Genomic DNA, 24,480 nt, shown 5'->3' with positions numbered 1-24,480 from the left:
TACACTTGTAATATTTTCTACAGGATCATTTTAGTCATTTAAGCCATTATAGAACCATCAGTAGGTGAACTGTTTCTGATAGATGTGGGTACAGTTAATATTGCAGTCCCTGAAAAGCTTTGCCTGCTAGATAGGCCAACTTGTGTCCTTAACTGAAGGAGAAGGGTGGGGTTTTACGGAACGCAGTCAAGAATTCTCACTTGTGCATGTAAGTACTTGATACGTGCATAAATGATGACCTTTTCCTATTTTTGCTGGAGTTCTTCATACACGGATACTAACAGCTGCGTAGACAGAAGTTATGATTATTTCCCAGCTAATATGAAGCACTTCAGGGACATTTCTTCTGCCATGTTATGGTCCTTGAAAATATTTCTCGATGGAAGGTCGTGGAAAACTATAGAAAATGCCTATAGCACTGTCCTTGGTAAGTCAAGGAACATTGGCAAATTATTTTTTAAAAAGCTCACTGGTTTGCACATTACTCTCAAAATTCAGTGGGCAGTGTTGTACACACAAAATATTTTGAATGTATTGTGCCTCAAAATAGAAGGTTACTATTGCAAAATTTGCTAGAACTTAGCCCTGACTAAAAATAAATCCTTGAAAAGCATACTTTTTTCCTTAAAATGTAATTGACAACATTAATGTGAATTTAACAGCATCCCTGCTGTTCTATATGCATTTGACTCTAAGATGTTATGATGAGAACATTCCCCAAAGAGTCTTAGAACATATTTATTTAAGTTTTGCCAGAAAGTCACAGAAAAGTTTTCCAAGCATTTCGCATACAAATGTACTGATAACATTTCGAAGGGTTAGCATTTAGCCACGGGGGATGTTTGTCTATAACACTTCAAGGATATTTTAATTGTAAGTAATGAAAAGCTGGATCTGTTCAACATTGCTAGCATCCTAAATACTTTTTGTTTAACCTGGAATATCGAATCTGAATAACATAACTGAATAACTCCTTGTGATTTAAAAATAACGGTCAAAGAAAATGAAGGAGACCAGACAAATTTGTGCTTAACCTAACTTTCCAAGAATGTTCTGGGAACCAAATATTGTTTGCTAGGTTTTCACTTAGAACCTTAACCTAACGGGCACAATGGACACTTTGCTGTTAACAAGCAGCCAATCAACAAGTTTCCAGCACCTTCTGTTTTGGCCCAAGCCACGAACCACCACGTGCAGGTACCCTGGAAAGCTTTGTCTGGTAGAAAGGCCAGCTTGTTCTCTCTACCAGCCAGTGCTAGCTTTGTGCAGCAGGAAGTGAAAACTAGCACTAGCAGTGAGGTGACATACCCGCCACAGCTCATTTTTCACTGGCTACAGGCTCTCGCCAGACACTTTAAACGTCCTCTTTTCTTCCCACTCATGCAGAGTTTATTTGCACATCACAAGGCGTGGAATGACAGGATGTTTATTTTATAATGTATTTATTTTCATGCTTCTCCTTCTTCCTTCGCGAAGCTATTTGTCAACGTGATATTCAAATGCAAATATGATTTCATGTCGGGAAGGAGCAGTATTGTTCAAAAAGACAATTTAAAGAAGCCAAAAGAATTCATGAAATGAAAGACAAAAGCAAGCCGAAGAAAATGAGTACTTTATATTTCGGATCTAGCTTTTCACAATTCTGTGATTGTCAGTAAGGTAATATGCATATGTGAGAATATGCTAAAAAAAATTTAAATGTTAAAATACGCCAACAGCTGTGGTTGAATGCACTCAGTGACATTTCTGTCTGGATTTACAAGTGTCCATGCATGATGTGTCGCGCTACTCATGTGCCACACATCTTCATCCGTATAGAACATCTCTGCATTTAAACTGAGGGAGTATGCTGGTTGTCACTCATGGGGCTGGCTTTATAACATTTGATTTGAGTTGTACAGAACTCACACGGGAGCTCAGTTTGGGCCAGTTGTGAAGGTAGCATGGCTGTGGCGGGTCAAAGAGAGCAGGTTAACATGTTGCATATTGTCAGTGTCATAAAAAACAGTAAAGTCCTTTTTTTGTCATTTTGCCAAAATGAGAGAATTGTCATCCAGCTCCATGTATTGCCAATGTTTCTTAACTCAGCCAAATTGTTGTTCAAAACAAGTAAATCATAAATGGAACGAAAGAAGCCATTGCTTTTCCTGAGAATTCCAATTCTTTTTGGAGATAGGAGGTTTTCTGATGACACTGACAATATGTGACAATGCGTAGGTAAAATGGATCTCATCCGTCCAGTCGTTGGGCTGATCGTACATGGTAAGTGTGAGAGTCCCCGCGCTGTTTTTCCACACGCGCGCGTGTGTGTGCACAGTCCCGTGTCCTGCGTGTAGCGTGCAAAGCGTGTCCCCTGCCCCGGAGCGGGTGCGCCCACCGCTGGCGTGAACCGGCACGCTCAGGCCAGGTCCCGCGGGTTCAGCACCTTCCCGATGAGCAGGAGCGCCCCCGAGGGGTCGTCCCGCACCAGGAAGATGAAAGGGCGGTTCACGTTGAAGCTCAGGGGCAGCAATTGGCCGTCGGAGGCGGGGGCGGAGCCGGCGGACAGGCTGCCCTCGGGGCCGGTCTCCATGACGGCTTTCTGGTGCACGCTGCTGACCTTGGCCGCCTGGGTAGTGATCTTCTCCAGGTCCGTCTGGGCCAGCCACTCTGATAGACCTGGAGAAGAAGAAGAAGGAAGCAGGGAGAGGAGGAGCGTTGACTGATGATGTCAGCGGAACCGTGCACGGTTCGGTGTAACTCGACACCCCATCAAAGTAAATGTGCCGGAATGTGTCCCTCAGTTTTAGTACCATAGAACACGTAAAAATCTACCTTCCAGAATCATTTCCCAAGTTTGCAAACCACAACACTCACCCATGTCGGACAGGAGAGGGAGCACGTCGGAGGAATACTCGAGCTTGAAAACGGGGAGAGTGAGGTCGACCTGAACGGAGTGGAGCGTGTTGTAAAGGTCCTGCACAAACTCGGCCGTCAGGCTCTCCTCTATCAGGCTCATGTTCTTTGTGACGTCATCAGGCAGGAAGAAGACCATGCTTAGGCCCCCCTGCATGGCCACTTGGGCAACCTGGAGGAAAGGGACAGAGAGGGAGAGCAAAGGGTTAACCTCCACATTAACAACGCAGGAGAAAAAATGCTGACAGAAAGCGTTGAGAGCTTAAGGGTTTTTCATTTCATAGTTTCAGTCGTGCAGTGATAAATTACACCGACCGTATCAGTATTATTCATTGACTTTATATAACAGGCAGCCAAGGAAGAAAGAATAGGCATGAGATATGAATCTGACAAAAATGAGTGAGAAGGTAAACAGGCAGGAATTAGAAAACGAGGACAAGAGAGCAGGAAATGAAACTAAGTGAAGCGCAAAAATGTTAAAGTCGCAAATTGAGCAGTGAGGGGGTGGACAGATCAGCCGCAGCAGGAGTTAAAGGGAGATGGAGAGAAACACTCACTGTGCATCCAAGGTCTGTGTCAAAGCCCAGCCTGACTGGGTACCTGTCCTGTTGCATCGTGGGAACTTGAGTTGCTGGTGCTCCGTCCACCTGGAAGTTCTCCATCTTTCCAGAGTTGCTAAACCGGGTCACCCATTGACCTGCAGCCAAATTGCAAACAAACACCGTGGCACCCTTATAAAGAAAAGAACTCAGACTGGAACCCACAGTAATGTGCATTTCCCACAAATAAATTGTCAACTAAATTTCAGTTGACAAAATGCATATTCTGTACTCTTAGATGACCAGTTACTTGTATAAAGCACTCCGAAGACCTTGCACTCCAAATCATAACTAAAATGATTGGTTAACATTACACTAACATACTCATAAAACAGAAATAGAACTGATAGAGTTGTAACACATGAGCCATTTTAACATTTATGACAGTATTCCGTACTTTTGGCATAAATAAACATAAATTACTGTTTAATAAGCATTTTCTACCACATACAGCAAGCAAACCTTTCTCCTTACAGCACCACACATCAACAAGCTAAAAGCGGCAAGTATTTAACTCCAAAAAAACGATTTTGAACTTAAACTATGTGTGCCTGAAGGAGAGGATTACTCTGTATAATCCCCCTTCCTCTTCTGTTATCCTCTTGTACTCTGGAATTCTGCTACCTTTGAAGTAAGCGGCTCCCACAGGTACCACGCCCGGATTCCGGGGGAGGGATGACATCAGGAAGTGGTCCACCTTGGTGCCTGTCTGCTGCTTGACCCAATCGTTGATCTCCTTCTGGTCGCGGGCTCCGCCCATCAGCGCCTTGGGCCTCACCCCATACTGCTTCTCCACCGCGTTCAAGTACTCCAGCTTGAGACGCATCTCTGCACGACGGACGGGCCAGAACATGCAAACGTCAACTCAGACCTGTCAACCAACCTGGAGTCTCCAACACCAGACTGTCAGATCTCAGGAGACCTTAAAACCCTCTCACCTTGCAGTCCGGGAACAGCAAGTTACTATCGCAGCTACAGGCACAACAGGGACTCAACTGTTAAAACATTGGTCAGATTTTTAGAGAGCCGTTTGGAACTGTGATATATATTTCACACACCTCTGGTTGTCATAGGAACCACTTCCCTGGGTCTCTTACTTTATGTTTGAATCGCCAACTCCACCTTTGACCTGCCTTCAATCGGTGGATGCGATTGGTACAAAAATACTGGTTAAGTCACAAAAAGTTGGCAGGTTCCAGTCATATGACTGGATATTGAACCAAGCAGCTGATGACATCATGACCATAAAACCCACTACCACTGACATCTAAAGGGCTCTATAACAGGCACGGGACAAATGTATACTATCTATTTTTTAGGGATTAATGGACACAGAGCTGCTCTATCTGTCCGAGTCATTTCTTTAGAAACTACTAATTCAAAAGTTACCAACGTGAGGCCACTGATATCTGCATATTAATCCCAAATCTGTGCACATGTAGTTATTGCCCTCTAAGCAAATACCAATACCAGTATTTCACCGCAAATTAACTTTATACTTTAACTGCTTAAATATGCGTAAGATATGCAAGAGTATTCTCTTCAGTGGCATGTTGAAAAATATTTATTGGATTTTAATTACTCATAAATTCAAGCTTTGTTTCTCTTAAAATATATTAGAGGCAGTGAACTGTGCCAGAAGTCTTGTTCAGAACCTACGCAGCGTGGGTAGATCTTTTTCTAATAACATATTACCCGTCATGTAGCTTCTGCAATATAAAGCCTGTATTACTCATGATCCATCTGACAAAAAAGATAAAAATACAGGCACACAGACTACATGTATACTAATAACACATTAATCACGCAGCTACTGTATAATAATGAACAGTAAAACCCTGTAGATGAGGTGCACTGGTATATACAGTCGGACACAACACCTTTATTAATTAAAAAATTGATAAAACCTGCATCTCAGACACATGAATCCATGGTATATGTTTCTCATGAACAATCTAGCAAAAAAAAAACCTAAAAATGCAGACTATGACCATATGAACAATAATACAGTATAATGCTTAATGCTATCATGTAATATACATTAAAACCTGCAACCTGTTTATTGAATGAAAAAACTGATTTTAAATAAGTGTACCTTATATGTGGTACCTTATACACCAGGTATTATGGTATGGATTACTCACAACACAAAAATACAGACACACAGAGAACACACACTCTCATGAAGAGGACGGATGGTAAAGACAGTCTGCTTCTCCCACCAGTGTCGGTGACTGACTCATACACAGACCTAGACAGGCAGAGAGACAGAGACCTAGACAGACAGACAGACAGACAGACAGAGAACTAGACAGGCAGAGAGACAGAGACCTAGACAGACAGACAGACAGACAGAGACCTAGACAGACAGACAGAAAGAGATCTAGACAGACAGAGACCTAGACAGACAGAAACACAGAGACCTAGACAGACAGAAACACAGAGACCTAGACAGACAGACAGAGACCTAAACAGACAGGTGGACAGAGATCTAGACAGACAGAGACCTAGACAGACAGAAACACAGAGACCTAGACAGACAGAAACACAGAGACCTAGACAGACAGACAGAGACCTAAACAGACAGGTGGACAGACAGACAGAGACCTAGGCAGACAGACAGGCAGACAGACAGACAGACAGACAGACAGACAGACAGACAGAGACCTAAACAGACAGGTGGACAGACAGACAGAGACCTAGGCAGACAGGCAGGCAGACCGACAGACAGACGGGGACTCACTCCTCTCCAGGTAGACGCGGGAGGCGGCGCTCAGGCCCTTCCCCGGGGCGCGGATGGAGGACAGGAGGTCTCTCAGCGTGTCGTGCAGCTGGCTGTCCTGCAGGCTGTGGTAGCGCAGCACGCGGTAAAGCTGCTTCTCCGCCTCGGGGGAGGCTCCTTGGGGGCCCATCGCCAGTCACAGGGGGAATAACACACGTCACAAACGCCTTGGAGAAGCTGACCTGCTGCTGACTAGCAAATTCTCTTTCAGTGCGGTAAATTCAAGATATGGATTCATATTAAAACATTAATATGTGTAATGATAGTAATATGCATATTAATATGCTTAATTATATTAATTAATAGGCATACATTTACATTTTTTGAACTTGAATCTCAATTAAATTTCTGAACCTACTGAATGGAAAAGGAATTGACCTGAACTCTACTGAGCAGTGCATGAATAAAATTATTGCCAGTATTTGTAATAGAACTTGCAGTAGTCTAACCGATCAAAGCAATTATAAACAGGAGTAACACAAATCCATGTGACCATGTGACTACATGTACAAGATATAGTTATTTACAGTATGTAAAAATGTCCTTTTCTTTCACTGTTTCATAATTTTATTGAAAAAAGAACCACAATTCTGGCAATCAGTTAAGTCTCACCACTGCCCACTACAGCACTGGAGGTGCATTGTTTTAGTGTTCAAAGAGGGTGTGTATTGGTACTGCATTGGTGCTTACAGATGCTGTAGCAATGGGGTTTTCAAACTCAGTCCAGGGCACCCACTGTTTAGGCTATCCTGTGGACATTTGCTCTTCATAGGCATGCATAGCTATGTCTGACATTTTGTTGCCTTAGCAGCGCACACAATCCTCCAATACACCTCTAATCCTCCAATGCCCAGTTAAGAACAAACAACAGCTTGTTACAATTCAGAGGTTGCATTTATGATTAGATTAGAAAGGATCAGATCACCCATGGAGAGTTGTGTGAGAGCAGCGGAGATGGTGATGGGGGAAAGGAGGAAGCTGGCTGGCGGGTCGCGTGAGGCCAGTTGCCGGAACAGGTTGTAGCCAAAGTCAGAGGTGGCGGCAGCCATCTTGGTTTTGGGTGTGGTAAACAGCTCCACTGGCTCTTCTGCGCCATCCTCTTCTGGCTCAGACTGGATCGGGTTCAGCAGCAGAGCAAAGGTACCGTGAAAACGATTTCAGTTAGAGAGAGAGATGATTAAATGTCTGGGAATTGGGGTAAAGGTACACGATGATGAGGGAATGGGAGAAGGAATAAACAGAGTAACAAGATAAGGCTTGCTCAATACCTGTGTGTGCAACCCTCTTAATCTATTAATTGCCTCCTCATTACTTAATGGGCTCCCTAACAAATCACAATCCACAGTCGTGCTGTACATCATTAAATTAAATGATTTTTAAGGCTCATTCTGATCAGAGCAATTAGAAAGTTGTGTCTTGTGCGGAGAAGAGCACAAAACAGGTACACTCAAGGAGAGACGGAGAGCAGGCAGCAGAGATGGAGGGATGGGGAAGAGACAGAGGCTCTGAGAGACTCAGATGGGGTCAGTCTGAAAAAGATGAGTGAGTAGAGTGAGAGAGCGTGTATGGTGTCTGGGAGGGCTGCTGTCTCACCAGCTGAGCATGGGAGAGGGAGAACAGAACCCCCAAGCACAGCAGCATGCTCATCCTCTTCATCCTGGCTCCTGTATCACTGGCAAACGCATGCACACACACACATGCACGCACACAGGCACACACACATGCATGCACGCATGCAGACACACGTGTGCACCCACACACACACACACACACACACACACAGAAATGGCAGTATTTACTAAAATTATTAACAAACTTCTTGTCTACAACAGGATACAAGACCAAAAGGTTGATATTGTGACTATAAGCACAGTGTTCGCGATATATGAGTTTAGCAGAGTATATCTGAAAAAAAAAAGAGATTTTGGCAGGCAACCATGTCCTTAAGAAACGCTGACACATAGGACATAGAAGACTTCATTATTTCCAGCAGTAAGTGATGTTCCATTAAGGGTTGCGTGTGTGACCTGCCCCCCGCAACCACCCCCACCCCCCCCCCCCCCCCCCACCCACCCCCCACCTAAAAAATGCTCACAGATATAGTTTTGTGTGAGCTCTTCGCTCTTCCTTTAGGGAGAATTGAAAGTCTAAGGCTGAGTGTGTGTGTGTGTGTGTGTGTGCCTGGGTGTGTGTGTGTGCACGTGTGCGTGCGTAAGTGTGCATGTGAGCACCTCTGTGAGCGTGTCTGTGCACAAGTGTGTGCACGCCTCATGCTTACAGTCTTGGAAATCAATGCCAAGGTATTGAAACAGAAGAGGATATTTTTGTCTCAGTTTCAGCTCTGTGAAAGCGAAGAGCTGCATGTCAGAGCAATGCTCCAGCACTTTCAGCTCCCGCTGGGTACCCTACAGACAGGGAAATTAAAGGTGAAATCAGACCCAGCGTAATTCAACAGGCAGCCAGCTCTGCTCCACGAGAGCTCTGTGTGCAAAAATGCTCTGTTTGACTTGTGCAGTCCATAGGTGATCTTCAGGACACAAAGTTGGAAAGGAAGCCTCGGAGAATGCTCCGTGCCAAACAAAGACAGGCTGTAACTGATTACACTGCCTGCATGATCTGGCTTCCTGTCCAGAAATGAGAGGCAAGACTAGCAGAATGTTTTCGACAAGGACTGCCAAAAGAATGGCTCAGGCCCCAACAGTGACTTTCTCCATTTCGCTCAGCACATCTGGATGTCATTGAGCTCCGCTGAAGGTTTTCTGTTGAAAAAATGCCCATCCTTGAACCACAGACAACCCCCATCCCCTCCCCTGCCCTTCCCTCCTTTCCTCTTCTCTGCTCCCCTCTCCTCTAATCTCTCTCCTCCCTCTTCCAGTATGCCTGCTGGTCAACTCCAGCATAACCACTGTGGCTAGTAGCCTGCTCTGTACCAGCCTTAGCGATCAATCGCATTCTTTTTAATTGTGCAAAATGCACATTGGTTCACTGTCACTGTGTTTGCGTTACGTTCCTTTCGAAATTGTTTTAAATGTTTGATAACTTAATTGATATTATTTCCACTGACCAAAAAAAGTAATTGTGCTCGCCTAGCACAAACAAAAATAAATATATGTTATCCTATTGTCGAGTTTATTTCACGTTTCCATCATGTGGGAAATATTCACCAGTAAATTGGTATGACCATCACCAACGTGGAAACAATAACTCGTGAAAGTGAAGGCATTGGCACTGCGTATTACCTCTGTAATTACCTTTATTCTGTTTTCATCCCATCAACGCACAATTCTTGCTTGCATTCATAAAATAATGTATACGTTACATTTGAAAGGCCACGACGTAACTGAGATGGAGCAGTTGCAGACGAGAGGATAGCCTATACGGATTCGTTGAAGTGAAACCCAAGATATGGGTAGGTTATTTCATATTTTATTATTTTTTAACTGGAATCGCAGCAATGTAGAGATTGTGCTATCAAAAGCACAATAAAACACAGCCGCTGACTTATTTTCGTTTAAATTCACTGTCTGGTTTTTAGTTTTCTATTGTCACCCTGCTGTAGGCTAGTGCAGAGATGCTGTTTGGCATTGGCATTGACTTCAATAGCCTAATTATACAACGTAAGGTTCGAAAACTCTTGATGTCTAACAATTTTCTAAATTACAATTTCCAAGTGAAACAACTTTTCTTTGTGCGTGAATGCACAAATACATCATGGAAATTACAAAGATGTATGGTGGCATTTCTTTGCTTCATTTAAAATCATATAAACTTCTTCACGTTGTCTTCACGCTTTATCTACGAGACAACAAATTAACTGAAACCTCATTCGACCTTATCTTCCACTTCACAAACAACTTTGCGGATAACTTAAAATGCTACTAACCTCCAAGCAATGGTTGCGCGCGCGTGGCTTTGCCTTCTTCAGACAAGTTATTACAGACTAAACTGGCAAAGAACCGGTCCAGTTGACCACTTTATTCCAAAATCTCGGCGCCTATCCCACCCTCGACTGGGCTATGACGTCGCTGCAGGCTCTTTTCCAGATTAAATAACTGATAGGTCTGGCACGCCCGAGCATGCACCATACGCTTTTCCAAATGTGTCTCCATAGGACCATTCGCCGTGTAGGCTGTTGGAAACTTATTTACTAAGAGAAACACATGTACATTTAGAATCATACATGTGGACACTTTGGGCGTAGACAGTTTAAACGTCTATAGTTCAAAGGTTCAAAACCAAATAGAAATTAAAGATGTACGCAGTAAAATGTTCGTATACACAGTAAACTGCTTATTATTCCATCAACTCAGAGTAAAGTCGATCCATTTTAGACTAATATAATATTAAGTCCGTTCGAGTTAGTTCAGTATTTTACTCTGTAGGAATCAAAGCTACTAAAATCACAATTTGGGTTGGAAGGTTAGAGGGCGGAGGCAATGGTCTGTGAATTTGTGGTAAATATTTCTGAAAGATGCGGACAGAAGACGATTCGTCCTAGCCACGGGAATTTCTCCTGGCGCCCCTGATTCTAGCTCAAATAGTTCTGTCATGTCCCCTTTCAGGAGATCCAAAATGACCTTGTAGATTTAAGCTGGTACACCATACAAACTGGGAGCACAAAGTTTCTACAAGCACACTAGACAACAATCAAAGGAAATTCCAGAAGAGATGAGAGAAAAGGTTGTTGAAATATATCAGTCTGGAAAGGGTTACCAAGCCATTTCTAAGGCTGTGGAGCTCTGCCGAACCACAGTGAGAGCCATTATCTCCAAATAGAGAACACTTGGAACAGAGGGGAATTTTCCCATGAGTGGCTGGCCAGCCAACATTTCTCCAATGGCGCAGTGCAGTGACAATTTCTCTAAGAAGTCACAACAGATCCCAGAAGAACTTTCGAAGAAGCGCAGGCCCGTCTAGCCTGAGCTAAGGTCCGTGTTCATGACTCCACAACAAGAAAGAGACTGGGCAAGAACGGGATTCGAGAGACTGGGAGAGTAGCAAGGTGGAAGCCACTGCCAACCAAAATAAACATCAATGCTTGTGTCACATTTGCAAAAAAACACCTAGATGATCCCCAAACCTCTTGGAATAATGTTCTATGGACAGATGAGTAAAAAGTGGAACTACAACATGTTTGTTAACTTTGAAATAATAATTTTGAAAAATGTGTTTTATATTTACTCAGGTTCCCTGTCTTACATTACATGTTGTACCAAGATCTGAAACCATTCAGTGTGAAAAATATGCAATAATACAGGAAATCAGGAGGAGGGCCAATACTTCTTCACAGCTCTGTAACTATAGGCCAATATTGGCCATTTCTATAATTGCAAATGCAATTGAATAGTTAGAAAGTGCAATATATGTAAGTGTTTTTATTTAATATATTTTTTGAATAAATCATTTTGTTTTCTTGTAAATTAATACGGTTTTGCACTACTAGTATTTACATTATAGCAACATCTTTATTTACTGTAGATGATAATGGAAATATTATACATTACTGGCAAGAATTTGCTCGTAGAGAGGATTGTTTTGTACATATTAGATTTATATTTTTTCTTTAGAATTGTGTGCTCAACAAGGCAAAATAGCATTGCACATAATCTGGTGTCAGAAAGGGGATTGCTTTCTTGCAGAGGGAAGGTTGTAAATATAATTTTAAGCAACAAGGAGGAATGTAGTGCAGCAGTCAATATTAAAACCATTAGGAGATTTGCTTCACTTGTAAAAGTCTCAGGACAATCTCTTCAAGACACAGCATTCTTACTGCTGAAAGTTTTAATTATAATTACTGACCAGTTTTTTTTATTTATTTTGCTAGTGAATTTCCTTTTTGCTGTATTGATTTGTGTGGTCTGAAAATGATGATGGGATGTTACAACTCAATGAAGGTTTTTGTACTGGGACCCATCATTGAAATAAATATACTCAGCGCCATGTCCACATCCTGGAGAGGAACAAAGAACAAGTGAATTACATCCTTGCCTTAATTATATGTTTACAAGAAATGGGACTGTCATCATTTTCACCCTTTACTGAACCCTCTTCAGATTTAAACACACAGAAGCAGATTTTTAATAGAAGCCACATTGTCTTCAGTGTTTACTAGGCATGTGTGATGTAATTATTGTCTATTTTTTCATCTAATTACTATTGTGTGCTTAGACAAAACTGTATTCTTAATGTGGTAGAGGGAAATTTAAAGTGGCACACAGCTGCTTTCACATTAACAACATGGCACTATCAAGGAAGGAGCAGATGTACCAGAGCCATGATAGTATCACGGTAGAACCAGCAAGCATTGCACAATAAAACAGCTGATACTCTTTTAGTTTTCACCTTTCTTTAATCAATAACATTAGAGATTTGCGTCAAGAGGAGAAGGTTATGATGTTCAGAAGGAAATGAACACCAGTTCTGTATCATTACTGAAAAACAAACAATATCCTTTGATGGAAAATAACACTGAACATGTTCAGAAATAAAAGCAAACAGTACCAAACAAATATTGTAGTTTTGTTGGACATCAATCCATTTGTGTTTATACATGTTTAAATGTATGTGTGTGTACTTTAAACAACATGTTTATACCAGTCTAGTTCACAACACTCAGGTAACCCTCCCACCCCCACAATTCAGTTGGCTGACATCTATTTTGCTGAAACATGGCCAATTAGACTCAGATAAATAAAAATAACTACTCCACCATTAGATTAATCTCCTGCTACTCAATTGGTAATCTTTAATTCCTTCAATGTGTTGAGACTCAGCAGATCCAATCCATTATACATAGATATGCAGCTCACGTGTACAAAATCTTCATTTGGATTTGTCCCTCTTGTGCTCCCCCTGCTGGTTGATGGTCAGCAGTGCAATTCTGGCTTGATTGTCTCACTCCCTCCTTACAGTCAATGTGCTTCTCTCTTACTTGGTCAGATCATCAGAGCTGTCAGAATGCCCGCGATCAGGGCAGCCTGTTCTCTCAGGATCGTCGTTCTGCATGGCAGTGGCGCCCGGGTCGGGGTTTCTGATGACCCCGAGGAAGATGGGTGTTTGGGTGGCATCGTCCAAGAGGGCAAAAAGGAAGGGCTGGTTGACGCTGAAGGAAAGGTTGGCGCGGGTGGTGGAAACGGCGGTGGCAGCTGAAGCCTCCGCCCCCTCCTCGTGCAGCTCCATGCTGGACTTGTGCTGCACACTGGACACCACCAGGGGGCTGTCAGTTATGCCCGACAAATCCGGGGCCGAGAAGAGACTCCCCAACCCTAGCAGGTAGAGAGAGAGAGAGAGAGAAAGACAGGTAGATGCAAGGGTTGGAGTCAGAGACAAAAAGAAAGAGAGACATCACCAAGAAAGAGTGGAGGACAGTGAAGAGGAAGCTTCTGGCAAGAGTAAAACACTTTTTAAACAAGCATTTCTAATTTATTTATTTTTCATATTTTATGTTGGAACATAAAATATTGCTTGTGTTTATTACTTCCAAGTACACTCTTTTATAATTCAGTGTTTATGATGTAAATTTTATATTCATGTAAAACTTTGGCAACATATAAATATGGCAATATATAAAAATATAAATATGCCAAGGCAATAAAGCATTCTTGAATTTAATTAAATGGGACTGATGGTTGAAATGTCACCAAGAAAGAGACCACACACCACAGCAAGTTTATTTGAATGAGTATTTGTGCATTCTGTCCCGGCCCAGAACCCTTGCAGTGGCCACGCCCACAGTCCTTCTCCCTTACCCATGCTAGTGAGTGCATCCTCAAGCTCCTGCCCGTACTCCAGCTTAAATTTGGGCAGCTTGACCTGCATGGCCTTCTCGCTGGGCAGGCGGGCGTACAGGTCCGAGGTGTTGAGTTTGGCGGCGATGGCAGAGACGTTGACCTTCCCGGACATGGGCATCACCACCAGCAGGCTCATGTTCGCTTTGAAGGGGAAACTTGCCACCTAGACGGGGACGGGACGGCAGGGCCAGCGTTTTATGGGTGGCTGCGTGGAGTTTTAACGGATGCTATTATGAAAAACTTGATCACAGTGATGAGGCGATGAAAGATTAATGCGTTTTGGCACAGCGCAGTGTTTAGACATGCCAACTAAAAACACTGAGTGCTGAACTCTTCTGAATGTAGTCACTGAACTCTTTATTATGTACCATTTTAACCCAAAGGTCTGAAATAAAAGTCTATTTATAGCTAAAATGTATATTATTTCTTGGCTTTGCTGCCAGGAGGTAAGTACTTGATAATAGGCTACATGAAAACAGAGGCTCTGATTGGTAGTTCCTCTCTAATTGACTTGTGCACCTGTGGTGACGCTATAGAGTTTGGTGTCTAAGACTTCCATTAGCGTACAGTACAACACCATTTCCCTGATGAAGTCAACGTGCCAACATATTTTAATCTTTCTGCTGCATCTGACCTAAAAAAAAAGTTGACTGAGGATCGTTTTCTGAATACAGTTACTGAACTCTATAGATCTATGCCACTCAGTTTTTAACCCAAAGGGCTAAATAAAGAATGCAGCCTATTTTCTATTTTAAATGGCTGACAGAAAGATTAAATTGCACTGTCTCCCCCCGTTTCCCAAGTACTGTATCCCAACTCTTCCCCTTTGTGTTATAGAGTTCCCTTGTCTGTTCACATTTATACAGTTACTTTACCCTCTTTATTTTATCTGTTCTGCTGTGGCAGCAGGCAAGATGCGGCTCCACACAATTTAGTGCCTAGACTCATTTCCTCACACCTGCAAACAATCAGCCCAAATTGTTCATTTCATATAAATTCTAGTGCCCAAGATCTCAGCATGAAGTACCAGTGGGGGAGGGAAGGAAGGAAGGAAGGAAGTAAGGATGGAAAGATGGAAATGAGGAAACAAAGAAATAAAGAAGTAAGGAGGGTTTTTGTTACTACTGGATATGCAGATTTATTGTATAGGTAATAGGTGAGATTAGGAACATGGATTGGTATTTAGGGGTTTGGTATGGACTTTGGCACACAAAAATGCACATTGTTCCTTGGACAGAATTCTATAGGATTTTTCCCCATTCCTCTTTTCCCAGCCTTTGGAAAATTACCCAAATAAGCACCTTGAACGACTGCCTTGGTTGATTGATTTTATTTCACTCTGAGGAGTGGGTTGATCTTACACCTTCAGCCTTGCTGTATAACATTGTTGTTTTTTCTTGGATACTTCCAAAGGCACATAATAAATAAGACGTGTTATTATTCATTATTAATGACAAGGACTCGGACAAAAACAAAAAGGTGGATGAAGGGAGAGAGGAAAAGAGGAGATGTGAGAGAGCAGTCGTACCTGAGCACCCAGCTCACCATCCATCAGCAGACTCAAGGGGTATTTGTGCCCCACCATCATGTCAACATCAACGATATTCTTGCTGTCGATGTAGAACCGGTCTTTGGCGGTCAAGGCGGGATCAAAGCGGGCCACCCATTCTCCTGAGTGGGAAAAGGGAGGGAGTAGTACGGGCTCAGAACTTTCCAGAAGGTCACACTGATTGAACTGTTGAAGACTGCTTAGTCTTGAGCTTTCCAGCCACAATCAGATGGACTTTAAGAAATCAATTAATTCCCATTTCTGGCCTCTTCTCAGAATTTTTAAACCTTGTTGACTTCTGTTAAAAACTGATTTTACTATCAGTGGCTCATTCGGCTAAGGCACGGCTGCATGGTCTTTGATTGAATTCGGACTATGGCTTTTAGTCCCACAGGGAAAACGTATTATTGATTATTGCCCAGGGAATGGGAGTGTTCAGCTGGTTTGGGGTTCACGTTTCATTGCCCTCTAGTGCCCCCTATGGGTTGATCGGGCACCTACTGACTGCATGCTAAAAGCCACATTCAAGATGTCTTCCTTCAGTTGTCTATGTGAGCTTGGCTGTGGGCTGCAGTGTTAAAAGAAGTAGGCTGGTGACGCTATATGTCTTGGAGGAGAATTGCAGATGTCTTCATTCTCTCTAATCATTTGTGGAAATTATTCTGCACCAGTAGGTAATTTGGTTATTCCAAATTAGGGTAGGCATTGTTCAGCCAAATGTTGGGTGCTTAGATATATATGTATATGTACCATATATGTATATAGATACATATGGTTTTATTTTTTTAAAAAGGAGAACCCTTGTATAATTTAGCCCTATGTTAATATCTCTCTTAGTGACCTTAGTGCCTGAAATGATGTAATCTCTGATACTACATAGTGAGACTACATTGAAATTTCAGACACCCTCATCAAAGGCATGTCTGGAGCTCTGATCCAACACCCCCAGCCCCCGGGCCAGTTATCCAGAGTGTTGTGTTTCATAAAAGACCAAAAATATCCCTAAAATAGACTGTATTCCCAACAGTCTTGGATCTCGACAACATAGCAGGTAACACAACTAGCCTACTGCACCAGCACAATCTGCTAAGATGATCAATGAGTGACTGTTCAATAAGCAAGATGGCTGTCCATCAGCAGTCACAGCAGGAGCTCAGAATGACTTTATATAAATGAGCAAAGATCAAAAAACTCAGCTTATCCAAAAGGGAGAGAGCAAAAATATATGTTTTTCACCTTTTAGTTATTGAACAGCAACCATAAGGACTTTCCCAAAGGGAAAAAGTGAACCAGACAAGACACTTCCCTTCACAGTGACAGACCACCAGTCAGAGGGCTTACCTTTGAAGTGTACCGCGTTGATAAGCATAAGGACCAAATTTGGAGGAAGAGTTAACAGGAAGTCAGTCATGTGGCCATCTGTGGCTTTCTGTACCCATTGGTTGATTTCCTCTCGCCCTGCTAGCAGTGCGGGTTCTGAGTCATACGTGCGTAGGGACTGCTGTATAAATTCTGGCTTCACCTTAAATCCTGTGAGCAAAAGGGAATTATAACAGACAGGCGATGACGTGGTGTCAGACTAATTAAGTGCTAATATTGATTTCTCCACTGTAAACAACATAATAATAATGGTGATGATAAATGTAATTGACATTGCTTAGTCATCATCAAACTAATTAAGTGCTGAACAATACGGCCTTAAAAACAAGAGAGGGGATACATTCAGTCAGCACTGCAGTGAAGTTAAATTATTCATTTGCAAACAGAAGTAAGCGAGCAAGGAAATGCAATAAGGACAAGAGAAAAAAAAAGTGTTAAGAAAAAAGAGAGAGAAGAAAGACAGGCACACAGTGAACTTGAAGTTAAAGACCTGCTAATTTCCTCAACCATTTTACTTGTATTTTCAATCCATTTTAGAAAACAGAGCCAGTATTCCACTGTTAGAGGAATCACCCACCCTGCCTCCGGAAGGTTCTGGAACATCTGCTGCTTTTTGTTTTCACTTTAGAATCACACTCAACATACCAGGTATGCTGAGCTGTGTAAAAGACTGCTGTCATTCGTCAATTAAGGGTTCAGTAACAACCAAAACCAGCAGATCCTGTGACTCTCCAGGACCAGGATTGTGAAACTATGGAATGAAATAATGAACCTCAAGTTGGTGGCTACTGTATTATGGACTCAAAAATGCTTGAATTGAGAGCCAGCTCTAGGATTTTTGTTGCTCTAAACAAGAATGAACTGGGGAGAACTAATGGCGGACTGGAGCGCGTGTGGAGGAAGTAATCGTGAACCAGGGGGTTCTATGAATCTACGATGGAAACAGTGTCTGCCAGCTGATCCTGTAACTCTCCAGATCCAGGGTTGCAGACTCCTACCCTGTACAGTAAGCACCCCCCTCCCTTCCCTTACCTCCCACGACCCCATAAGCTGCTGCATTCCCGTGCTGTGCTCACCTGCCTCCAGGTAAATGCGTGTGGCGATCTTTACAGTGCTGTTTCTCAGGTGCTGCAGGAGACTGCGCAGGGACTGGTGGTAACAGGGCAGGTCATCTGCCTTCAGGGTCTGCAGGAGCAACTTCTCTGTCTCGTTCGCCGCTCCTGAGTGTGAGAATGAGGATGCGAACATGAATATTTATGCCCCTTACCAGCCATCTTGTGTAAGTCAAGGCACACACCACTAGACAATTAGATGCGCGTTGTCCCAGCAACCAGGTGTGGCTTGTAGTTGACCCTGCCCCCACACACCCAAAGCAACAGAAAGTAAGCCTATCATCTTTACCGAATGCACTGTACTTATTTTACAACCCACAATGCCGACACAACAGGCAGTCTCCTTAAGTAACCACCCATTCAAAGTTTCTTCATGGAAGCGCACTGATCCACTCAAGCAGAAAAAGGCACAACACTCCAAGACTATTTGTGCATTAGCACATTCATACCTTTAACATGAATTACACATATAACTGTAATGCACACACATTTATTCATGAGTTTCGTATGATGTCACTTCCTGTTTTTTGTCACCATGTGAGGTCTTACAGTGAGGACTTGAGAAAATGCTATCTATCTATCTTAATTGGCTACCATCTGTTTGACGTTGCCAAGCACTGTGATGATATAAGGGTGTGCTTGAAACATCAACTTGGCAAAATCTATGAACTCTCACATACATTACATTACATTACAGGCATTTGGCAGACGCTCTTATCCAGACCAACGTACAACAAAGTGTATAACCATAACCAGGAACAAGTGTGTCGAAAAACCCTAGAGAGAAGTACCGCTCCAAGTGCAGGGAACAACCGCGTAGTTTAACTTGGAACCTCTAGGTTAAACTGATTAACACTAACACAAACAAGAACAGCAACAACGCAGTCTATGAAAAAATACAAGTAGTAGTTTAAGACATGAGTGCATTAACTAGGTCAACTAAGAAACAGCTACCTAGTTACAACCCTAAGCTTACAGTCAATTTAGAGATTACAGGGAGGTAGGGAGGGATGGGGAGAGGTGCAGCCTGAAGAGGTGAGTCTTCATTTGTCGCTTGAAGTGGGTCAGGGTGTCAGCTGTTCTGACCTCCACGGGGAGGTCATTCCACCATCGTGGGGCCAGAACAGACAGGCGACGTGTTCGGGAAGCGCAAGTGCGAAGAGGGGGAGGTGCCAGGCATCCTGAGGTAGCGGAACGGAGGGGTCTGGCTAGCATATAGGGTTTGAAAATCTTGTGGAGGTATGCTGGGGCTGATCCCTTGACTGCTTTGTATGCTAACACGTGAAAACATACGCTTTCAAAACCCACACAAACGCACACACAAATGTGGGGCCCCCAAGCCCTCCCCTCACTTCCCTCCTCTCACCTAGGGCCAGCTGGGACAGCGCCAGTGAGACACTGAGGGGAGATATGATCACGTTGGGCTGCTCCGGCCCTGTCTTCAGATTCTCCAGAAGCTGCAGACCCAGCTTCAAGATAGCCGCACCCACTTCTCTCTTGGCTTCTGGACTGAGCTCTTCAGCTGTGCAGCTCTCTTTCTCCCCTTCCCCATCCTTCACCTCCTCCTCCACCTTTTCTAAAGAGTCTTCTCCATTTGGGGAGGAGGCGTTGAGTGCCGGCCCGTGGCCGGGGGTGCTGGGATCCTCTGCGGTCGGGTCCTGTAAAAGGGATGTAGAAGATGGGTAGAATAGGTCTGTATCAGAAGAGTGGACCCATGAATGCACTGCACAATGCAATTGGATCTGATTCAATGCAACCACACTGAAGAATATGAGGTATGAATTTATTTGTTAATCGAGTAATTGCAAGTTTTGTATCATGAATAATTATTCATTCATTGAATCATTGTGTTAAATATGTTTTAACCAGAGTCTATTTAAAAACGTTTTGTTCTGCTGTATAATTCAAAAGCATTGGCATCTGAACCAAAAATATTTGCATTCTGTATTTGGAAGGATTCCCATTAACTGGCATTAATGAGTGGGGTAAATGTAATTTCAAATGCAAATATTTTAATTTTTTCCGGCGGCAACCATTATTAATCTGTGTCTTACTGCCGGGTTGTTGGTGTGTGTGTGTGTGCATGTATGCATGTGTGTGTGTGTTTGTGTGTGTGCACGCATGTTTGTGTATGTGTGTGTGTGTGTGTGTGCATGTGTGTGTGTGTTTGTGTGTGTACACGCATGTTTGTGTGTGTGTGTGTGTGTGTGTGTGTGTGCATGTGTGTGTGTGTGTGTGTGTGTGCGTGCTTGTGTGTGTATGTATGTATGTGTGTGTGTGTGTGTGTGTGTGTGTGTGTGTGTTTGTGTGTGTGCATGCGTGCGTTGTGGGTGCAGTTGGCAGAGTAACCCCATCAGCAGTATCAATGCTGTCACCCTTCAGGGGAGAAGCAGTCACGTTAAACGAACTTATGTGTGGAAGGGGACTCACTGTCAGTCCTTGTCTGCAGAGGCAGAGTAACAGGAGTGCTAGCAGACGGAGGTCCATGTCCCTTTTGTCAGCCTGGAAAGCAAAATCACAAACAGATGACTAGGGGAAAATGTGCTGGTATTATAGAGGAGCTAGCCATACATCATGAATGTGCCTACATTACTGTCATTGCTCAACCACTGCAACTGTCAACATGGTTTCCCTACAATGAAGACTTACCATAATGACTGGGAAAATTGTATTTGTATTCTTTTTATTTTGAGCAATAATAATATAACTAGCTAAATAAAATAAAATGATATAACAGTTATATAACAGTCAAAGAGGCCATGCAATTTGTATAGCCTGCTTATTCCTGGTCAGGGTTACGGGTGAGCTGGAGCCTATCCCAGCATTCTTTGGACAATAGACAGAAATACATCCCGGACAGGTCCCCAATCCATCACTCGGCACACACGCCATTCACACATACACTCATACTAATTTAGAGTCTCCAATTAGCCTAACCTGCATGTCTTTGGACTGTGAGAGGAAAGAGTACCCAGAGGAAGCCCACGTGAACACGGGGAGAACATGCAAGGTCCCCACAGAAAGTTCAAGATTTGAACCGGGGCCCTTCTTGCTGTGAAAAGACAGAGCTACCCACTGCACCACCATGCCACTTTACAGCCAGCAGGTCCCCCCTGTTTGAAAACAGTAAGTACACATCGCACAGCACACAACTGGGTGGCCCGGTTTACATAGCCATAGCACCAGTGTAGTGAAATTCAGAGAAGTGTTAGCTTGTGAACATCTGCACCAGACTGTGACTTCACCGGTCGTGAAGCAAAAGCAGTATGATTGGCTCCTTTGGTGGGAACCGCTCGGCGGACCAATCATATCGCTCGTTTTGCAATGCAGCTGGGGCTTGAAACTCGCAGCAGGCCTAACCCTATGTGACCCCGTGACAATTTTTTTTGGAAGATTTTGGCTAGATTACAGTCTGGTGCTGAGACAACATTAAAATTCCCTGAACAGTCTTACAAATTTTTATTGTTGCAAAAAAAAAGCTCAAAGTCGCAGAAAATAATGTTCCAGGCTTGCATACAGATGCATTGGCAGCATCCCCTGACGGGTATCATTTATTCATGGAAAACATCCTGAGAAATGATACTCATCATGTTCTGAATGAAAGTATTAAACTGCAGCTGTGGCAAATATTTCTGATAAAATGAACATGAATACCCATCCACAATCCAAATACTCTTTAAAAAAAAAACTTGAATAACAAGACCAGAAGATCACCTGGGAAACTCGACAAATATACACACGGTGCACCAACATACTCCTAATGTTTTGGGAATGTTCTGAGGACCGAACTCAGTTGGGTAGCTGGGTAGGTGAAAACCGATCAGATCGGGCATTTGGTTCAGGAGATCTTACATTATGCTTTCCCGCTAGCAGCCAGTGCTGTGGGAACACCAAAGACCCCCAGGTTCTGACAAGAGATAAGGCCCACTCTTACTGGCAGTTACAAAGTTCAAATGGCGTGGGTGTCAGGCCCATAGCTCTCTGCCATTTCAGTGGCGGTGGTTCAGTTGATATCTTTATGGTGCAAAGGGCATGTGGCACATTTTCTTTTCTGGTGATACAGCCTGCTTAACCACAGCTGTAGTTTCTAAAGGAGCGGAATAAGCATCAGTTGGTTGATGAACCCACTACCCATACATACTGATGTCTGGTGCTTTAATCTCTGCCTAATGATCGATTGTTAACTGTCTCGGGCGAAGTCCTGCTGAACGTTCATTCATGGCTGCTCATTACTGCCATCTGCCCACTGCATCACACCTTTCCCACATTATTAACACACACAGGCAGAACAGAGCAGAGCTCTAATATATAATATTAAATATGCAATATCGCAACACAGCAGATGACAGACTGATGAGTAAATGCACATTATAGGTGGACATGTAAAAAAATAAATGTTTTATATAACTAGTTTATAAAATTTGCTCATCCAGTGGGATGGGGGAGGGGGGGGTCAGTTTAAGCCCTGCACAACAAAACGGTGGCAGTGAAAAAAAAGGCCGGACTCTCAGAAACGCCCGTCCTGTTCCTCGAATGCCGGGTCACGTGCATTGGGAGTGAGGGTTGAGTCGGGCCCTGGGAGGGTGCATTGTCACCGCCTCACACCCGCACCTCAGCATTGAGCTCAGGGCCTCCACTCGGCTCCACTGCTACGCAGACCTACAACAGGACACAGTCTGCACCACCACACCCTTCAGCCCACTGTAGCCCATTTGACCTTCGCTACGCACTTGTTGTACGAGGCTCGTGATAAAAGCGCCTGCTGAATAAACGTGATGTAGATGTAATGCATGCACGTACCGCTGCCTTCCAAATGACGGGGACACAAAAGCCTGACCCCGGAGAGCACAAGTCCAGTTGCACTCCGTAAGAGCGGATTTAACCCTGAACATTTCACTGTGCGCCAGTGTCAGCCTGCACAGAGCCCTGGTGCCATTAGCCTGGGCCAGTGAGGCTTGGGCGGTTCCACAGAATGCGATTTTCCAAATGGAGATAACTTCCAACTGAGATATCACTAAAACACAAGCTAAAGGTTTGCAGTGGCTTTTTTAAAGTCCGGTGTGCTACGTTGCAGGGAAGCTGTTTGTCTACTCCCCCACCCCCCACCCCTGATTTCACACAGCACACTCTGTCACTGCAATAGCTTAGTGCACACGACTGAGAACTCTCGCACCTCACAGGGATCAAAAAGACATATCCTAAAACATCTAAATAACCATTATCCTTTAAGCTGACACTCATTATGAGTTACAAGCTATCATTTTGAATTATTTAATTGCCATGGGTCGTGAATTAATGCGTTCCTCATTTCACGTTGCATATATGCATGTTTGCAAGCCAGGGTAGAGAGAGAGAGCTGGGTGAGCGTTTGACAGGCTTGTCCCACCGGCACAAAACAGTGTGACACTGCAGAGGAACCTCTCCACAGCAATCCACAGGAAACAGCCGAGCTCACACAGGAGCAACATGAACAGCCATTTTAAAAAACGGAAAAGGGTGCACTTACCTGGCCAATCCCTTGCTGGGAGACAGTGAAACTCAGCCTGGAATGGAGAGGGAGAACTGCTAGTGCACGCCGGAATAAAATTCCTGTGTCCAGTGTTGGCAGTGTCTCAGGCAGCGGTTAATATTCAGCCACCATTGATCTGTGCTTCATATAAGTCACAACTTGTTTGTGAATGTAAATATTGAGACATAGGAACCAGAGGTCAAACATTCATCCAAAAGAGAAATCCTGAAAACCAAAACAGACCAACAGTGCTGTGAAAACAGAATGTTCAGAGAGAGAGAGAGAGAGAAAAGGAGAGAGAGAGAGAAAAAAGGAGAAAAAAGGAGAGAGAGAGAGAGATTTAAAAAAAATCTATATTCCTGTGTGTTGATTGCTTTGGTCTGTTTGAATAGCTTTGTGTGGGATAACAGCTTAGAATACAGAGACCCAAAACACAGCACCACTCATCCTAGCAGGGGTGTCATTTAGCAGGGGTTTCAAACTGTTTTCCTGAAGGGCCTCATGCCTGCAGGTTTTTGTGGTTTCCTTTCATTCAAGTTTCACTCAAAGAGTTGTGCAGGAACACCCCAAAAACCAGTCGGTGCTGTGGCTGCTCAGGACAGGAGTTTTACATCCCTGTCTCAGAACTTAAGCAATAACACTGAAAACGAGCCGACAACTAAACAAGCCAATCATGGTTCAGTCGATTAGGGGTCCACATTTCGTTGCTCCTTTGCGACCCCTGCTGGTCAGCCAGGCACCCGTGGACTGCATGCCAAAGCCACACATGAAAGGTCTTCTGCCAACTCATCACTGTGCAAGCCTGGATGTAGCCCGCGGTGTAAACATAAACAGACCGGCAACACCAAATGTGCTGGAGGAGAA

General features: G+C 43.6%; 2 protein-coding genes across 5 annotated transcripts; both read right to left on the bottom strand.

Moving 5' to 3' along the window:
* Window positions 1-722: 722 nt before the first annotated feature.
* serpinf1 (serpin peptidase inhibitor, clade F (alpha-2 antiplasmin, pigment epithelium derived factor), member 1) lies at window positions 723-10,316 on the bottom strand. Of its 4 annotated transcripts, none has more exons than XM_035435234.1 (9): window positions 10,160-10,294; window positions 8,555-8,681; window positions 7,870-7,948; window positions 7,202-7,388; window positions 6,238-6,393; window positions 4,119-4,322; window positions 3,453-3,592; window positions 2,857-3,067; window positions 723-2,658 (listed from the first exon to the last, which is right to left on the bottom strand). In XM_035435234.1, the coding sequence occupies exons 3-9, from the start codon at window positions 7,930-7,932 to the stop codon at window positions 2,399-2,401; spliced, it is 1,221 nt and encodes a 406-aa protein (XP_035291125.1). In that variant the 5' UTR covers window positions 7,933-7,948; window positions 8,555-8,681; window positions 10,160-10,294; the 3' UTR covers window positions 723-2,398. The 4 variants fall into 4 exon arrangements, with proteins under 4 accessions (XP_035291125.1, XP_035291126.1, XP_035291124.1 ...); XM_035435235.1 differs by having other exon boundaries at window positions 7,870-7,940; XM_035435233.1 differs by lacking the exon at window positions 8,555-8,681 and having other exon boundaries at window positions 10,160-10,316.
* A 2,289-nt stretch (window positions 10,317-12,605) lies between these two features.
* On the bottom strand, window positions 12,606-23,842 carry LOC118235491 (alpha-2-antiplasmin-like). Its single transcript, XM_035432902.1, has 8 exons — window positions 23,614-23,842; window positions 20,538-20,609; window positions 19,474-19,765; window positions 18,072-18,215; window positions 16,957-17,145; window positions 15,595-15,737; window positions 14,025-14,229; window positions 12,606-13,541 (listed from the first exon to the last, which is right to left on the bottom strand). Exons 2-8 carry the CDS (start codon window positions 20,592-20,594, stop codon window positions 13,204-13,206), a joined length of 1,368 nt encoding a protein of 455 aa, XP_035288793.1. The 5' UTR covers window positions 20,595-20,609; window positions 23,614-23,842; the 3' UTR covers window positions 12,606-13,203.
* Window positions 23,843-24,480: the final 638 nt, after the last annotated feature.

Source organism: Anguilla anguilla, chromosome 9 (genome assembly GCF_013347855.1).
Source record: "Anguilla anguilla isolate fAngAng1 chromosome 9, fAngAng1.pri, whole genome shotgun sequence".
Lineage (NCBI taxonomy): Eukaryota > Metazoa > Chordata > Actinopteri > Anguilliformes > Anguillidae > Anguilla > Anguilla anguilla.
The sequence above is the reverse complement of the archived record's forward strand: the minus strand, read 5'-3'. Positions and strand labels throughout refer to the sequence as shown.

Excerpts from the sequence above, each read along its gene's own strand:
- LOC118235491 (XM_035432902.1), bottom strand. The coding sequence starts at position 20,594 with ATGGACCTCCGTCTGCTAGCACTCCTGTTACTCTGCCTCTGCAGACAA. Across the intron at positions 18,216-19,473 it reads GCTGTCCCAGCTGGCCCTAG|GAGCGGCGAACGAGACAGAG; the intron begins GTGAGAGGAGGG and ends TCTCACACTCAG. Across the intron at positions 15,738-16,956 it reads CAACGCGGTACACTTCAAAG|GAGAATGGGTGGCCCGCTTT; the intron begins GTAAGCCCTCTG and ends TTTCCCACTCAG.
- serpinf1 (XM_035435233.1), bottom strand. The coding sequence starts at position 7,932 with ATGAAGAGGATGAGCATGCTGCTGTGCTTGGGGGTTCTGTTCTCCCTC. Across the intron at positions 4,323-6,237 it reads CCGCGTCTACCTGGAGAGGA|AGATGCGTCTCAAGCTGGAG; the intron begins GTGAGTCCCCGT and ends TCCGTCGTGCAG. Across the intron at positions 2,659-2,856 it reads CCCTCTCCTGTCCGACATGG|GTCTATCAGAGTGGCTGGCC; the intron begins GTGAGTGTTGTG and ends CTTCTTCTCCAG.